Source organism: Miscanthus floridulus, chromosome 7 (genome assembly GCF_019320115.1).
Source record: "Miscanthus floridulus cultivar M001 chromosome 7, ASM1932011v1, whole genome shotgun sequence".
Classification (NCBI taxonomy): Eukaryota; Viridiplantae; Streptophyta; class Magnoliopsida; order Poales; family Poaceae; genus Miscanthus; species Miscanthus floridulus.
This window is the reverse complement of record NC_089586.1, coordinates 104,106,636-104,124,187: the sequence shown is the minus strand read 5'-3', so window position 1 is coordinate 104,124,187 and position 17,552 is coordinate 104,106,636. Positions and strand designations below refer to the sequence as shown.

The following is a 17,552-nucleotide window of genomic DNA, read 5'->3' as shown; positions in this document are numbered from 1 at the left end:
CGCTGGGGCCTAGCATCTTTAGCTTGAGGTAGGTATAGTTGGGAACTGCCATGAACTTGGCGTAGCATGGCCACCCCAGGATGGCGTGGTAGGTTCCTTCGAACCTGACCACTTTGAAGGTAAGGACTTCCTTGCGGTAGTTGGAGGGGGTGCCGAAGCAGACGGGAAGGTCGATGCGCCCGAGGGGTCACGTGCGTTTCCCTGGCACGATGCCGTGGAAGGGTGCGGCGTCGCCTCAGAGCCTCGATCGGTCGATCTCCAAGAGCTCTAGGGTGTTGGCGTATAGGATATTGAGGCCGCTGCCTCCGTCCATCAACACCTTGGAGAGTCGGGTGTTGCCAATGATCGGGTCGACAACAAGTGGGTACTGCCTGGGATTCGGAACATGGTCGGGGTGGTCGTCTCGATCAAAGGTGATCGCCTCCCGAGACCAGTCGAGGTACCGGGGAGTGGCCACCTTGACCGAGAAGACCTATCGGTGTTCCCTCTTTCGCTACCGCGCCGTAAGGCATGCCGAGGGTCCACCGAAGATCATGAAGGCGTTGTGTACCTCAGGGAACCGTCGTCCTTGTCATCGTCCTGGTCGCCGATGCCCTTCTGCTTGGCGTCGTCGTCGAGGGGCCCGAGCCTGGCGTAGTAACGCCACAGCATGGAGCAATCCTCGAGGGCATGCTTGACCGGGCCTTGGTGGTAAGGGCAGGGTTTCTTAAGCATGTCGTCAAAGGGTCTGGGGCCCTAGGGCCTCAGAGATTCTTGTGTTCTGTGGCCACGACCATATCGGTCTCGAGGACATCCCGCTTCCCCTGGTGATCCTTCTTCTTCCTTTTGGGGAGGCGGGGAACTGAGGCCTCGGGGGCCTCATCCCTCCGCTTCCCCTTGGCGTCGTCCATGGGGAAGATGGCCCCTACAGCCTCCTCGCCTGAGGCGAAGTTGGTGGCGATGTCAAGTAGCGCGGCGGCCGAACGCAGCACGTTCCGGCCTAATTCTTAGACCAAGTCTCGGCAAGTGGTGCCAAAGAGAAAATCCTGGACAATCTCTGAGTCGCCGATGCTGGGCAACTCGGTGCATTGTTTCGAGAAGCGCCGGATGAAGCCTCGGAGAGACTCATCTGGTTTCTGGCGACAACTCTTAAGGTCCTAAGAGTTTCCAGGGCGCACGTATGTGCCCTGGAAATTCCCGACAAAGACCCGAACCAAGTCACGTCAATCGTGGATCTGAGAGGGAGGAAGGTGCTCGAGCCAGGCTCGCGCTGAGTCTAATAAGAGCAATGGAAGGTTGCGGATGATGAGCCGGTCATCGTCGGCGTTGCCTAGCTGACAAGCCAGGAGGTAATCGGCGAGCCAGAGCTCGGGGTTGGTCTCATCGCTATACTTGGTGAGGTTGGCTGGCTGGCGAAACCGAGCTAGAAACTGAGCATTGCGGATGGCTCTACTGAAGACTCGAGGGCTAGGTGGTTCAGGAGAAGGACTGCAGTCCTCTCCGCTGTCGTAGCGGCCGCCCCAATGTGGATGGTAGCCTCAGGTGAGCCCCTCGCTGTCGTGGCATCGTCGGTGGCCGACCACCTCGTGGTCACCCTGCGCCTCACGTCGATTATCGAGGTGGTCATGGACCGGGGGGACCCTACCGATTGCCGGCACCCGAATGGGTTTGGGACAAACCAAGGCCTCCCTATCCTGTCGATGCGGTTCTAAGGGGAGGTCCGAGACGGCATCGCACCGCCGAGAGGCGGAACTCTCGGCCTGCTGAACCGCGGCGGTCTCGAGGAGATCCCAGAGCTCGCCGCAAACCCACCGTCCTTCTGTGGTGGAGGGCCAGGCATCACACACACTAGCATTGCCGCACCTGCGGCATTCTGGCTAGCGTGATTGAAGATTAGGGGACGATCGTCCCCCTCGTCGTCGTTGATGCGATGGTGCACGTCACAAGCCCATCGCCGGGCTCCTCCGCCGTCACCGCGGCCTTGCTGCTCCTGCTCGAGAGTGCTTTGGAGCTATTGCAGAAGGAGTCAATCTTGCTCGACCTTGTCTTGAAGCTCGTAGAGTTGTTCTAGGTCCGGGCGCCGGAATTGTCCGAGGGCAAGGTTCTCGTTACGTGCCGCCGGTGGGACAATACGTGAAGGCGTAGCATTGCTCGTTCCCTAATGAAGCGGAGTGCGGTTATCTGCCCCCTCATCCTCGTCGCCCGTGCTTTGCATCCCAAGCCCGACATGGAAGCACTCACGAGTGGGATCATAAGTACTTTCACCGTCGGGATCGGAGTAGCCAAAGCAATAGTCGCTAGCGGTCAGGAAGCGACGCATGGTCTCGTGGTCGTGGAGGTCGGAGAAATCTGCTCCAGCCCATGCCTCGTCCTCCTCCGAGGAGTCGGCGTGGGTGTGGGTCGACACGGTGGTATCGAAGTTGAGAGCGAAGCGCTGGTGGCGCTCTGAGAGATCCGCGTGAGCGGAAGCGTAGGCGTAAGCATAAGATGCGGCGGCATTTCTCAACCCAAAGGGGTATGGAGTTAGCTCCTCAAGGATTAGTGGAGCGGAGCTTGATGTCGGGGCATCGTCAGGTGCCACCGGTGTTTTTCCCTTGTCCATGCTCAGGCTAGACAGATCCCCAACCAGGGACCCTACGCCAATAGCTGGTCGTGGGGTGCTGGCGGAGAGCGGTGAGTCGCCCTGGGTTTGCGTGGCATCGGGATCATCTTGCTCGCGTCGTGCCTGGCGAGCGCGGTGAGAACGGCTGCCGGGCGCCGCCTGCGCCTGGGCTGCCGATGCGTGACGTCGTCATTGGCAGGCGGGGCTCGGGCTGTGAGAAGTACCATGTCGTACTCGTGCCCTAGAGACATGAACTCTAGGCTCCCAAACCACACCACCGTGCCGAGACGCAACGGTCGTACGGGGTCTGCCATCCAGAACCTGTTGGGATGATGAAGCTGACACGCAGAGGCCCCTACCTGGCGCGCCAACTGTCGGTGTTTTGGACCGGGGGTCCTCAACCAACCAGTGAATTTGAACTGTGTGCCCCTAATCCCGGATGGTGATGCAAGGAGACACAAGGTTTATACTGGTTCGGGCAATTCGGGCCCTACGTCCAGTCTGGAAGATCGATCTTGTATTCCTTGCACTGAAATGCTTGTTGTAGGGGGTTACAAGCTAGGTGAGAGAGGGAGTTAGTCCCAGGTCTCGGCGAGGTGTGGTGTGGGCTGCTTGAGACGTTGCTCTCAGGCGGCTGGGAAGTGTATGTTTAGGGCCTTGTTCTTCATGAGTTCCTCTCCCTAGAAATAGCCCAAGTCCTTTCCTTTTATAGTTTGAAGGGAGGACAAGGGTAGTACATGAGCTAACTATACGGCGTCGTGCAAACAAAGGCGGCATGTCCGAGCCCTGTGGCCTGTTCCCGTGGCGGCGTAGTCGTCGGAGTGGTCCGTCCTTGGAGCACTGGGGCGGCGTGCTGGTCACATCCGATCCTGTGCGTCATGGGAGCTCCAGGGCTGCCTCGGAGTGGGTGTGGCGGTCAGCGTGCGAGTCACTGTGGACTGACTGTGCGCGAGGCCGAGGCTCGATCGGTGCCGAGGCTGCACCGCAGTGGGGGGTCTTGGCAGACACGAATCTCGAGTTAGCCGAGACCCTGGTGCATAGTGCCGAGGCCCTGAGAGAGCGGTTGATCTGGTGCACTGGCTCGGAGGTGGTGATGACCCGGGCCAGGCTATCCATGTCGTGTTGTTTTCGAGGCGGGGATCGCGGGGCACAGTGTAGTGCGGGCGCTGATCGTGGGCACAACGTCAGAATACAGTGACCGGTAATCCCCGCCGTGTCCTGTCTCAGCCGGTATGGCGCTGATGCGACCTCACGTCCCGTCGGCCATTCCGTGGTGTCGAGCCGTCGTCCGGCTGAGATTGCGGGAGTGGTTGACGTATTAATGGGACATGATGTGCTGTCGGGAAGATCGGTCGAGGCGGTGGCGACGGGCTATGGACAAGCCGGCCTCGAGCGATACGGAGAATGAGGCCTCGCGCGAGACGGAGATTGGGCTCCTTGCCGAGGCCTTCCGTGAGAGGCCTCGCGCGAGACGGAAATTGCGTCAGGATGCCGAGACCTCCCGTGAGAGACCTGAGGTGATGCGGAGAGCCGGGTGGGCTCGGACGGGGCTGGTTATGAGCCCATGGCTTACCCTCTAACTTTGCCGTTGATGGAATTTTAGTGCCTCTTTTGGTGTACGCTCGGAGTACCCCGTTTTATGGTACCCAACACTGCTGTACCTGTACTGGAGGCAAACAAGACTCTACTTAGTGTTAAGGATGTCATTATCTTAGTGCTGGCTTTAATCATTGTGCTTTTACTTTTTAAATTGCTGTAAATTTATTGGTCCATGTTGCCTGTAAGAATGTTGTATGGGGTATACTCACCATTCAAAACAGAAGGTAATTGGAACCCTGTGTATGCAGCAAACCAAACAAACAAGGCTGCATGTGCTTCGGCAATGATGCTGGTGCATGTTATCAACCAAACACTATCCCTACGTGGCTAGGTTACAGTGACTCACTTCGGCAATGATGCTGGTGCATGTTATCAACCAAACACTATCCCTACGTGGCCAGGTTACAGTGACTCAGGCTATCAAACGTTATGTTGTTGCATGCACTGAGACTGGCCAAGTATGGCCTGGCTAGGGCTGAGAAGTGAACCAATCATGCCCTTTAAATATCCTCGCGTCAATGGACGCAGTACAGAGTTCCCAGCTGTGCTGTGCAGGCATGTGGCGAGGAATCAAAGTGAGCGCCTCGGCGTGCCGCTGCACTGATGAATCGATTCCTGGCGTCCGTGTCTGCTCCGTGGTACGACGCCGGTGCAAAGGCCGGAGGGCTTGCCTCCCAGTCGCAGGGTCCCAGGTGCCCCTCGTCCCTGGACTGCTTTCCAGGTGCAGGCGGGATCCAATGCCTTGACTAGTTTATCCCCCTCTCACTTCATCGACGCGCGGTAAAAAGATCTCCATGAGGACCGAAAACGATCGTAAATTTCCAGTCAGAAATAGTATTTTTCTCTCACACTAAACCAGTTAACAGTAAATAATTCATGATCGTTTACGGTCTCCCGAACATGCTGCTGGTCCAGACGTCCAGTCCAAATCGCGTCCTGCTCTCGCGGCGCCAAACTTTTCCCTCGCACCGATCCACACCTCCCGCATCCATCTTAACGCATCGAAGGTCAATAATCGATGCGAGCTGAAAGGGTACACGCCGGCCGGCCGGCGTGGCCCGCGCTTGCCCAGAGAGTTTCCCGCGGCGAAGGACGGCGAAAAGAGACCAAAAGGCCGACACGCCACCGACATTTTCCCCAACGAAAGCTCATCAAAGCGAAAGAGGAGGAGGAAAATGGTCACAAGTCCAGGACTTTTGGGGCCGTTGATTAATCGTCCTGGCCGGATTGCTTAGCCCGTAGTCGGGCCAAATCCAGTCACTAGCCCCACCACCACCGGCTTTCGCTAAGGTTCTGTCGCCGCCCGGCGACGGATCAGCGCCCGGACCCACATGTCAACGTTGAGGCCTCTAGACCTCTCCCGTCGTGCAGTGCAATCAGTCAATCACTCTCGTGCCCGCGTCGGGTCGCCCATTGGCAACTTGCAAACTTCAATCTGGCAACGCAAAGGTGAAACTGATGAGTACACATGACACGTCTTCTGAATTCTGATAAAGAAGAGAAATGCTATACAACACACGTAAAGAAAGAGGTGAGAGCATCCGGCTGAAAAAACTGATGCTAACGCCTGGGTGCCCCTATTCAAGTCTGACGAATCCAAAGCGAACGAAAAACGCTTACTACCATTTTTCTATGAACCAAAGTACTTAGGGGGTGTTTAGTTCCCCCAATTTTCAGAATTTGGCACTATGCAAAAAGAAGATTCTCCGTCACATCAAACTTGCGGTACATACATGGAGTACTAAATGTTGACGAAATCAAAAACTAATTGCACAGTTTGGTTGTACTTTACGAGACGAACGTTTTGAGCCTAATTAGTCAACGTTTGGACAATTATTACCAAATACAAACGAAATGCTACAGTAGCTACTGTGGCTACAGTAAACCTGACGGCGCCGATTCCGCGCTGAACTAAACGAGGGCTTAATGAAATCGTAGCCGGAGCAGGTGGGTAACGCCAAGCGGCAGTGGAGCAGAGCACGCAGCAGAAAACCACGCCGACCGCCGACCGCCGATGGGCGATGGCCGCAAGCCGTCCACGCTTTCTCGCCCGCGCGCGTCACCGGGCCGCCCGGCCTGTGCCCACATGGCGCCGACCTCTCCCGACGCCGTCCACGCACCTCGAGGCACCGCCACGCCGGAACCGGGCCGCCCCACGCGCGGGGCCCGACACGCGTCGTGACGCCACTGGCCACCAGCAGGCCATGTCCCCGTCGGCCAACCGACCTCCGTTTCCCGCCCGCAGCTGATCTGTCCTGCCCTCCTCGCGTCGCGTAGCCTACGCGTACGAAAACGAAACGTTACCTCCGTCGCATCGCATCAACGCAGCTGGAACGTCACACAGCGGACACCTTTCGGAGGCCTAGCTTGCTGATGCTCTATATATAAGGACGCCTCCGGCCTCACCCCCTTCTCCATTCGAAAGCCAAAGACGTTGAAACCGGCCGTCAAGAGCGAGTTCTAGTAGCTAGCCTGCTGATCTGTTCAGTTGTTTAGTTGGGAAAGCCATCTGTGTTTCGGCGATCATGGAGGATGAGAGGAACACCCAGCAGCACCAGGGCGGTGAGGCCCAGGAGAACGCCGCCGGCGATCAGGTGGAGGTGAAGGACAGGGGACTCCTGGACAGCCTTCTCGGCAGGAAGAAGCACGAGGACCACGAGAAGAAGCAGGAGGAGGAGGAGCTGGCCACCGGCATGGAGAAGGTCACGGTGGCCGAGCCCGAGGAGCACGAGCACAAGGAGGCGCACGAGGCCGCCGGCGACAAGAAGGAGAGCCTTCTCGCCAAGCTGCACCGCACCAGCTCCAGCTCCAGCTCGGTAAGTTCGTCATAAACATGATGATCTGCTAATTCACTCCTTCGGATCAGTAAAAAAGCGGCATCTCATAGTACGTGTTGTGTACTGGTTTTTCTGACCACTGCGATCGTCGTGCGTGCAGTCGAGCGATGAGGAAGAGGAGGTGATCGATGAGAACGGCGAGATCGTCAAGAGGAAGAAGAAGAAGGGCATCAAGGAGAAGATCAAGGAGAAGCTGCCGGGCCACCACAAGGACCACGAGGGCGACCACCACACGGCCGCCGTACCATCCCCCGCGGCGGCGGCCGCGCCCGTGGTGGAGACGCACGCTCACCACCACCAGGAGGAAGAGCACAAGCCTCACTTCCCGGCCCCGGCGCCTCCCCCGCACGTCCACCAGCACGACCACGGCGTCGTTGTCCAGAAGGTCGAGGACGACGTGAAGACCGAGACCCCACCGCCGGCACCGGAGGAGGAGAAGAAAGGCCTGCTGGACAAGATCAAGGAGAAGCTCCCCGGTGTCCACAAGAAGATGGAAGGAGACGCTGCCGCACCGGCCGTCCACACCCTGGCGCCGGCGCCGCACGCCGAGGACGTGAGCAGCCCGGATGGCAAGGAGAAGAAGGGCTTGCTGGGCAAGATCATGGACAAGATACCCGGCTACCACAAGAGCTCAGGTGAAGAAGAGCACAAGGACGCCGCCGGCGAGCACAAGACCAGCAACTAAGGTCGTATGCAGATTGTCCTGGCCGGGCCTTACTTGGGCGATCAGAAGCGTTGGCGTGCGTTTTGGTTCTGGTTTGCTTTTAACAAGTTTGTTTAATTTCAAGGTGGATCGCATGGTCAAGGTCCGTGTGCTTTAAGCCCGACCAGCACTGGTAGTGAGTGTTGCTGCTTGTGTAGGCTTTTGGTACGGGCTTTAGTTTGGTTCCAAGTCAGGGTCTGGATGTTGTGTACTTGGGTTTGTTATTATGAGCAGTTGCGTATTGTAATTCGTCTGGGGTACGTGGACATTGTTATGCATTAATAATTGCTTTGGTTTCTGCCCAGTGCACATATATATATTCTCCCGTTGTGATCCTTGTTAATTATCATTTGGATGTTGGCATTGTAGAAACTTGTTATCCAGTGCATTGTCTTATTTGGATCTTTCTTCTGCGATGGATCTTATCTGTATGTAGCATTCTGGCTGATGCACGGGACAACGGAGACTAGCTCGGTTAGCTAGGTACTTTCTATCTTGATTTGATACAAGTGTTTATATTTTACTGAATTTATTAGTTTACAATTTAATGACAGTTATTTTTTCAATGGTCATCCAAAATGCTATAAATGTTAAAATAGGGGTAACATAACAGAGTACTCATAAAAGTAGACAATTCCGAGTAGACAAACATTATTGCCTAAAGTTGCACAAAAAAAAGGCAAAATCGTAATATTGGAAAAAATAACGACAAGATTAGCGCACGTACGTCCAACCCCAGGCCTGCGTCCGGACGCAACTCCCGTTTGACGCACCTGTGAAAGCTCTAGTTTGATTTTGGTAAATTGATGAAACCCTAAGTACTAACCTAGTTTATCAAAGTAATTATGAGATAGGTAGCTCTGTTCTAAGTGATGATGCAACAATGAAGATCATGATGATGGTGATGCCATGGTAATGATCAAGTGCTTAGACTTGGAAAAAGAGAAATAGAAAAACAAAAAGCTCAAGACAAATGTGAAATTGATAGGAGCTTTTCGTTTTGGTGATCGAGACACTTAGTGAGTGTGATCACATTTAGGATCGATAGTCGTACAATTAAGAGGGGTGAAACTCGTATCGAAATGCGGTTATCAAAGTATCACTAGATGCTCTAACTCATTACATATGCATTTAGGATCTAGTAGAATGCTAACACCCTTGAAAACATTTGTGAAAATATGCTAACACATGTGCATAAGGTGATACACTTGGTGGTTGGCATATTTGAGCAAGGGTGGAGAAGTTGATGAAGTGAAGGAGGTGACAGTCACTGAAAAACAGTGACCGGATGCCGGTCACGTGATGACCGGACTCGGTGGAGCAGCGTCCGGTCAATTATAAAAGAAGGTGGTGCTCTCGGGCTTGATTGGCCCTGTGACCGAACTCAAAGAAGAAAAGTGACCGAACTCTAGCTAAACATTGTTCAGCGTCCGGTCCTGCTGACGTAACGGCGCGTAGAGAAGAGGAGGAGGAGCGGATGCACTAGAAAGTCCGGTCATGGTGGACCGGACACGTCCGGTCATGATTTTGTCTCTCTAAAACCTTACTGGAAACGACCGGACTCCAGTGATGGAGCGTCCGGTCACTTTGAGCAGCGCGTCCGGTCGCAACTTAACACGTGGCGCGAAGCAAACTAGCCGTTGAGATCGCGTGGACGAGGTTAAACCGAGGGGCCACGTGGCACGCATTGCGCGACCGGACATTGAGTGGCGTTCGTCCGATCGCCCCGACCTACGCGTCCGATCGGTGCGCAGTAGAGTGCTCTCCGAGCCCAACGGCTCTATTTCGTTGGGGGCTCTATTTAAAGGCATTTGGCCAACTCTAGCTTACTCTTGGCAATTTGCATTGACATAGCAACCTTGTGAGCTTAGCCAAAGCCCTCCCACTCATCTCCATCATTGATTCATCATCTTTGTTTAATTGGGAGTGAATCCAGGTGCATTGCTTGAGTGTTTGCATTTAGAGGCACTTGGTGTTTGTGTTTCGCTGTGGGATTCGCTTGTTACTCTTGGTGGTTGCCGCCACCTAGACGGCTTGGAGTAGCAAGGATCGTCGAGCTGAGGTTGGTGATTGTAAGGGGTTCTTGACCTTTCCTCGGCGGAGAGTCAAAAGGTACTCTAGTGGATTGCTCGTGGCTTGTGTGATCCTCATCTTGTGTTGGTTGTGCGGCACCCTATTGAGGGTTTGGTGTGTGATGCCAATTAGCGCGTGAACCTCCAAGTGAGTAAATCGCCACAACGAGGACTAGCTTGACGGCAAGCAAGTGAACCTCGGTAAAAATCATTGTGTCATCATTTGATTTCGATGTGATTGATTTTCATTGATATTCATTCTTGTGATTGATTGGTTCATTCGTTGACTCGACAGTATAACCATCTTGCTCTCTTTCTTTACATTACCGTAAACTAGTTGTCAAGCTCTTTAGGGTAGCTAGTTGTGAGAGCTTGTTAGTTTGGTTAGTGTGGCTCTTTAGTTACCTTTTGAGAGCACACTAACTTAGTCTAGTGACATAGCCATTGTGTGGATAGAGACTATAGAAACTAGATGTCGGTGTTTCGGACTGGGGGGTCCTCGACCGATTAGTGAATTTGTTCTGCGTGCTCCCGATTTCGGATGGTGATGCAAAGAGACACAAGGTTTATACTGGTTCGGGCAATCGACGCCCTATGTCCAGTCTGAGGGATAGAACTTGTATTCCTTGCACCGAAGTGCTCGTAGTAGGGGGTTACAAGCTAAGGGAGAGAGGGAACTAGTCCTAGGTCTCGGCAGGGTGTGAGTGGGCCGTCTGAGACGTTGCTCTCAAGCGGCTGGAATGTGTGCGTGTGTGTCTGTGTTATCCGGTCTTTCTTCCTCTAAGAGGCCCAAGTCCTCTCCTTTTATAGTTGAAGGGAGGACGAGGGCAGTACATGTATCACTATGCGACGTCGTGCCAATAGGAGTGGCACGTCCGAACCCTGTGGCCCGTTCCAGTGGCGGCGTGGTCGTAGGAGCGATCTGTCCTTGGAATACTGGAGCGGCGTGGTTGTCCTATCAGGTCCTGTGCGTCGTGGGAACCCCAGGAATGTCTCGGAGCAGACGTGGCAGCGAACGTGCAAGCCTCGGTGGACAGATTGTGCGCGAGGCTGAGGCCTGGTCGGTGCCGAGGCTTGTACTGCGGTGGGGGGGGGGTCTCGGCAGGCACAAACCCCGAGATTGCCGAGGCCCCGGTGTACAGTGCCGAGGCCTTGGGTGGGCGGCGGGTCGTGGACACAGTCCTAGGACACAGTGGCCGGTAACCCCCGTCATACCCTGTCCCAGGCGCTGATCGTGGACACAGTGCTGGGACACAGTTGCCGGTAACCCCCGCCGTGCCTTGTCCCAGCCGTCATACCCTGTCCTAGGCGCTGATCGTGGACACAGTGCTGGGACACAGTGGCCGGTAACCCCCACCGTGCCCTGTCCTAGCCGGTACGGCGCTGATGCGACTTCGGGTCACGTCGGCCATTCTGTGACATTGAGCCGCTGTCCGGCTGAGATTGCGGGAGTGGTTGAAAGTATTAATGAGACGTGACACGCTGTCGGGAGGGCCGGCCGAGGCGGGGGGCGACGGACCACGGATGAGTCGGCCTTGAGCGACACGAAGAATGAGGCCTCGCGCGAGACGGAGATCAGGCTCCTTGCCGAGGCCTCGCGCAAGAGGCCTCGCGCGATACGGAGAATGAGGCCTCGCGCGAGATGGAGATCAGGCGCCTTGCCGAGGCCTCGCGCGAGAGGCCTCGCGCGATACAAAGAACGCGCTTCCTACCGAGGCCTTCCGTGGAGAGCCTCGGGCGGGGCGGAGACGGCGTTCCTTTGCCGAGGCCTTCCCTGGGGAGCCTCGCGCGAAGCGGAGTTGGCGTCAGGATGCCGAGACCTCCTGCTCGAGGCTCGAGGCGAGGAGGGGGAGGACCCGGTGGGCTTGGCTGTGGCGGGTGAGGGGCCCATGACTTACCTTCTAGCTTTTTCTTTTTTGATGGGGATTTAGCAACCCATTTCGATGTTTTGCTTGGGGTACCCCATTCTAAGATACCCGACAGTAGCCCTCGAGCCTCAGGGGGAGTGCGTGCACTCCCCCTAAGGGTTCGCCGAGGCTTGGTTCATACCTGCCCCGTAAGAATTGGGGTTTATTTTTCCGAGGTTCTGGTGGGTGCGCGCGAGCGCACCCACCGGGTGTAGCCCCTGAGCCCCTGGGGGAGTGGAGTTACTCCTCTATGGGCTTTCTTCATTTTCGTGTCTGAACAAGTAGTTCTTATTGCATTTGCCGAGCCCCCAAGCGCAAGTTCGGGTTGTGGGGGTCTCGGCGAGGCTGCAGAAGAAAAGCCCTCTAGCCTCCGCGTAGGGCGAGAGGTTCGTCAGGGGGCCCCTGACTTTGGGTATGACCCTCATGCTTCCTTTCGCTCGGGAGGAGGGGTGGAATGTGCCAGGCTACCCTCGATGGGCACAAGCGTGGACACTTCCGGTGAGCTGTTAGCGGGTAGTCCGAGTGGAGGCCCGAGCCCCGTTCGCTGGGGGATGGCTAGTGGTCCAAAGACGCACTCCAAGAGTACCAGGGGGTTTCTCTAGTGGGTGCCGAGGCCGTTCGCGGGCCTCGGTGGCTCGGTGCCTCCCTACGGTGGGATCCCATTCGGATACTTCCCCGCTGGTCTCGGACACGACTTAGGATGCCCCGAGCGACCGTTCGCTCGGGCCTGGGCCATTCGTAGGCTCGTCCCGATGTCGTCCCTGACTCTGTTGCCCTGGGGTGACTGTCGAAGCCTTTTGGAGGCCCAACCTTCGAACCCCTGGACCATAACGGGCTCGGCGCCCTTTTATCGTGTTTGTAGCGAAACCTCTAGCGCGGTTCTAGGCTGTTTGTCTTTGTCTTAGGTGTTCTGGTCCTTTCATCTGATCTTCACATGTCCTTTTCGTTCGAACGGAGGGTTAGTTTGCCGAGCCCATTCTGGTCTCGGTGAGGTTGCAGGAAGAGCCCCTAGCCTCTGCGTGAGAGGGTCGTTGGGAATTCTCCTGACTTTTTATACGCCCCTCGCGCGTGAGGGTTTGTTTGCCGAGGCCCCTTTGGGTGCGAGCCTGGAACGTGGGGTCTTGGCATATTTGCAGGAGGAGCCCCTAGCCTCTGCATAGGGCGAGAAGGCCGTCAGGGGTTCCCCTGACTTTTTATGTAACCCTCGCGCTTCCTTTTCGCTCAGAAGGAGGGGTGGAATGTGCCTCGCTACCCTCGATGGGCACGAGCGGTGGCACTTCCGGTGAGCTGTTATCGGGTAGTCCGAGTGGAGGTCCGAACCCCGTTCGTTAGGGGACGGCTAGCGGTCCAGAGACACACTCCAAGAGTACCAGAGGATTTCTCTAGTGGGTGCCGAGGCCGTTCGTTGGGCCTCGGTGGCTCGGTGCCTCCCTACGGTGGGATCCCATTCGGATACTTTCCTGCCAGTCTCGGACACGACTTTGGGCGTCCCAAGCATTTCGCTCGCTTAGGTCTCGGCCCCATACAGGCTCGCCCGCAGTCGCCCCTAACTCTGTTATCCTGGGGTGGCTGTCAAAACCCTTTGGGGTCTAGCCTTCGAACCCCTAGATCGTAATAGGCTCAGAGCTCGGTTCCTTCCTATGAAAGGAACAGGCCACGGGAAATATCTTCCCTATCGGCTCGGCTGCGGGTGGCGTGTCTTTTGAGGCGGTTTCATGGGGAGGCAAAATGACGCCTGCTGCCGTAGTGGCCGAGCGCGACACGATGGACAGGACGTAACTGTCCTCGCATTTAATGCGGGAGATGTGGGCGCGTGGGCCGCCGAAATCGGCTCGTGGTTAACCGCGCCGGACGGGGAAAACCTCCCCGATTTCATCGCTCGTTCATTTTGCCTCCTCCCTGCATAAATACCCGAAGAGTCTTGCCCCTCCTTGTCTTACCTTGCCTGCCACCTCCGTCGAGCCGTCGCTAGAGCAGCGGGTGCCGGGAAGAAGAGGAGAGAAGAGCGAGCCTAGGGAGAAAGCGAGAAGAAAGCGAGAGTGTGGAGGGAGAGAGAAAAAACTCACCGCCGCGCCCGATTCCTCCGTCGCACTCATGGCCGGCAACATTGTCGTTGTCGAGGCGGACCCTTGGGATCCGTCGGACGTCACCAAGGAGATGCTCCAGTCGCTTGTCGACGGTGGACTCCTCAGCCCGGTGACCGACCTAGTAGGCCGGAGTGGATTGCTCCGTACGGCGAGCTGGAGCCGAGGCCCCACGATGGCTACGTCGTGAGCTTCGTCTCCTTCCACGAGCGTGGCCTCGGCGTTCCGGCGGACCGATTCATGCGGGCGCTCCCGCACTACTACGGCGTGGAGCTCCACAATTTTAATCCCAACTCCATCGCTCAGGCGGCTATCTTCGTTGCCGTCTGCGAGGGGTATTTGGGGATCACTCCCCATTGGGATTTATGGCACCACCTATTCCGGGCGGGGCATACTACCAAGCCGACAGGCACGTTGGGCAAGAGGAAGGCATCAAGGGCCGGAGGCTGCACTCTCCAAGTGCGTCAGGACCGCCTGCACCTCTACATCCTGGCCCAACTCGCGTCCTCCAACCGCCGATGGTACACGAGTTGGTTCTACCTCCGCAACGACGACAGAGGGCTTCCCCCTTATACTAGGCGGATTGTGGGCAGTTGCTCGGAGAAATGGAAGTGGGGTGTCCCGAAGGTCGACCAGCCCAAGCTGGAGCCGCTCCTGGAGGGGCTGGCGAGGCTGCGGGGCCATGGCCTCACCATCGCTGTGGTCGTGGCCGCCTTCCACCGCCGGAGGGTGCTGCCGCTGATGGCTCGGCGGTGGCGGCTGTTCGAGATGAGGCCGGGTGAGCCCGTCGAAGGCACCTGGATGTCTTCCTCTGCCCTCTCCGAAGAGGAAATTCATCATCGGGTGGGGGAGACGGTAGACGCGAAGTTGAGGGGCGGCAGCCTCACCCCCTTCGCGATGCGACCGTCGCGGGGGTTCCTTTCACTGGTAAGTCGAGTGCCGCTGTAACCTCTGAACCTCCTCAATCTCCCTTTATCCCTTGTTTCCTTATGAGCATTTGTCGTTTCTTTAAGGGATGAGGGACGTGCGCTCCTCCCCGCCGCCCGTTCTCGAGGACGCGGGGCAGCGAGCGATCAACCACGCTCATGCCGACGCGCAGAAGAAGCGGAAGGATGCTAAGGCAGCGAAGCGCACAAAGCACATCCTTGCGCGCGAGGCGCTGGATAAGCGCCGCTGTCAGCAACGGAAGGATGGTCTCCCATTGGAGGAATCCCCGTCGACGTCGTTGTCGACGGAGGCCTCGGACGGGAACGACAAGGGCGAGATAGGGCGAGGCCCCCTAGACCACCTTCCTGACATCGTGGAGGTGGCGCCCGGGGCGTCGGTGAGCAGCCCGGCACCCCCGGGAAGGGGAGGAGAAGCAGACCCGGGGCGGGCGGTACCCCCCTCCGGGGCCAAGGCCGACATGCCCGAGGCGCGGGCGTTAGGCAAACGCGCCATCAGCCTGGTAAGCTTGGCGGTCGCGGCGGAGCCGGTGGCGGTGGAGGTGACGCCACCGGCCCCGCAGAGGACCGAAGGGGCATCGGGGTCCGCTGAGGACCGACCGGTGCCGATGGATACGGATGCGACGCCACCGCCGCCGCCTCCGCCGTCGCGGATGAGGTTTGCTGTGGCGAAGCTGGGGCTGCCCCATTCAAGGTAAGTGTGTTTTTGGCTGGGTTATGGTGTCTTCCATTTGCTTTTTTGGTCTCGCGCTGACCCTATAGGTTAATTTTCTTTAGTTGGAAACGGCCTGCGGACGACCTCCCCTTGGCGCCCCTTAAGGCGCTTAAGGCGAGCCCCGGCTCCTCTGCCCACTGGGTGGCGGAGGTGCAAGCCACCATCCAACGCGGCGCGGCGTCGACGAGGGTCGACCCAAAGGAACCGGTCGCCCAAGGAGGGGTTGCCGAGGCGGCCCCTGCACGGTCGGATGGGGCCATTGTGCCCTTTGTTGCCGAGGCTCCTAGGGCCTCTAGGGCTGAGGCGAAGGAGGCCCCTACGCCCATGACCGCCGAGACCGCAGTGTCCGTGATCGGCGTTTCTGCGTCTGCCGAGGCCACAATGACGGAGGCCGAAGCCCCCAAGACCGCCGAGGCCGTGATTGCAGAGGCCGGAGCCCCCAAGGTCACCGTGGCCATCGTGATGGCGGTGAGGCCGTCTGTGCAGGAGGTGGAGATGCAGGCGGCGGAGGCCTCGGCCGTGCCCTTGGCACAGGGCCCGCCGTTCTTGCGGGAGAGTGCCCGGGAGGCGGAGGTCTATCTGATCTCCTCCGACAACACTTCCCGGGTGCGGGAGGTGGTCGGCGCCAAGGAGACCAATGCCGTGGAGCAGCCGGCGCCGCTCCTAGACGAGGGAAGCTCAGCCCTCGTGCGGGTGCGACCCAAGCCCCGCGGGTGGGATCACCCGCGGGTACTGTGGTGGAGCCGGGACGACCCTGAGGGGGAGCCTCTGTTCGCCCTCGAGGACACGGCCGAGGGCGAGCGCTGGAGTACCTTCGAGCAGTACCGCGAGCTGGCGGAGCGGTCGCTACGGACGGCGCTGTCTGTGGTGGCTGACAAACTGCCCGGAGTCGCCCAGGTTCGTGTTTTCCTTTCTCGCGCGACGTTATTCTTTCCTTGGTTTTGTCGCAATCGACGACCTTTGCTCTACCTCCTCAGGAGCTCGAGACCTGGTCCCTCGGGAAGTCGGTCTTCCTCCAGTGGGAGAGGGGAATCTGGGACCAGCTTCAGAGGCAGAGGGGCCTTCTTGCCGATGCTAACGAGCTTCTGTCGGCACGAAGCGCGGAGGTGGAGGACCTCCGCCTTCGCTGTGCCGATGCGAAGGTTGAGGCGGCCACAGCCCAGACGCAGCTCGCTCCCTTGGCGGCGCGGATCAAGGAGCTGGAGGAGGAGCTTACCCGCGCCATCAGCGATCGGGATGCCTTCAGATCCCAGGCTAAAGAAGCGACGGCCTCGGGCAAGGCCCTCGCCGGGCAGCTGGGGGCCGAGGAGAGTGCGCACCGGCTGACCAAAGGCGCTCTGAACGAGGCCCTTGCAGTGGTTGAGGCCTCGCAAATCGAGGCTGTGGTTTTGAGGGGGACAGTCGAGGGTGAGTTTGAGTCCCCTTGTTTTGTTTTCTTCCTCTTATGTTCGCTCCCTAACTTCCTTGTATGACGCAGAGCTGGGGAGTGAAGCTTCTAGGGCGGCCGAGGCCTCTTGGGTTGAGGCCCAGCGGTTGAAGGAGAAAGCCGAGGCCTATCAGGCCGAGACCCGATGCTGGGAGCTGAAGGACAAGGGTGAGCTCAGTGGGCTTCCGTCCCTAACTTAGGTTGTTTCTTCTCTGGCTCGACCTTATTCCATTTTCCGTGGTGCAGAGTCTGAGGCGGAGATCATTCAGGCCGCCGAGGCTTCCAGCGCAGTGCAGACGGTGCTAGAGATCGAGATCGGGGAGCACGAGGCGCTAAAGCGTGCTGCCCTTTCCGCCTGCGAGGCCCTGGAGGTCGAGGGGGTTCAGTTAGGCAGCTCCCTTGGGAGCCGCTTGATCGCGCTGAGCAGCCAGATGCGCGAGCGGCTTCGAGGGGCGCTGCACACGGGTGTCAAGCGGGCGATGGCCGTCATCTCCTCTCACTACCTTGGCATCGACCTCTCGGCCATCAGTGATGGCTACGTTCTGCCTGATGATGACGAGGAGGCCCACGTGGCGGTCACGAAGCTGCTGGAGGCGGCGGAAGGCCCTGGCATGGCGCTGGCGACGCTCTTTGAAGACGAGGTGGTTCCTCCCCTGCCATCTGCCGGTGCTGGAGGCCCTGAGC

The 17,552-nt window shown here is 57.9% G+C and overlaps 2 protein-coding genes across 2 annotated transcripts; both read left to right on the top strand.

The window, feature by feature from the left end:
- The first annotated feature begins 6,588 nt into the window (after positions 1 to 6,588).
- Positions 6,589 to 8,069, top strand: LOC136464081 (dehydrin COR410-like). Its single transcript, XM_066463040.1, has 2 exons — positions 6,589 to 6,996; positions 7,118 to 8,069. The coding sequence occupies exons 1-2, from the start codon at positions 6,706 to 6,708 to the stop codon at positions 7,700 to 7,702; spliced, it is 876 nt and encodes a 291-aa protein (XP_066319137.1). The 5' UTR covers positions 6,589 to 6,705; the 3' UTR covers positions 7,703 to 8,069.
- Positions 8,070 to 15,188: 7,119 nt separating this feature from the next.
- Positions 15,189 to 17,174, top strand: LOC136465997 (uncharacterized). Its single transcript, XM_066464519.1, has 3 exons — positions 15,189 to 15,421; positions 15,505 to 16,135; positions 17,115 to 17,174. The coding sequence occupies exons 1-3, from the start codon at positions 15,189 to 15,191 to the stop codon at positions 17,172 to 17,174; spliced, it is 924 nt and encodes a 307-aa protein (XP_066320616.1).
- The last annotated feature ends 378 nt before the right edge of the window (positions 17,175 to 17,552 follow it).

Coding starts and splice junctions, on each gene's coding strand:
- LOC136465997 (XM_066464519.1), top strand. CDS start 15,189: ATGCCCGAGGCGCGGGCGTTAGGCAAACGCGCCATCAGCCTGGTAAGC. Junction 15,422..15,504: donor CTGGGGCTGCCCCATTCAAG/GTAAGTGTGTTT, acceptor AATTTTCTTTAG/TTGGAAACGGCCTGCGGACG. Junction 16,136..17,114: donor GAAGCTCAGCCCTCGTGCGG/GTGCGACCCAAG, acceptor TCCGTGGTGCAG/AGTCTGAGGCGGAGATCATT.
- LOC136464081 (XM_066463040.1), top strand. CDS start 6,706: ATGGAGGATGAGAGGAACACCCAGCAGCACCAGGGCGGTGAGGCCCAG. Junction 6,997..7,117: donor CCAGCTCCAGCTCCAGCTCG/GTAAGTTCGTCA, acceptor TCGTGCGTGCAG/TCGAGCGATGAGGAAGAGGA.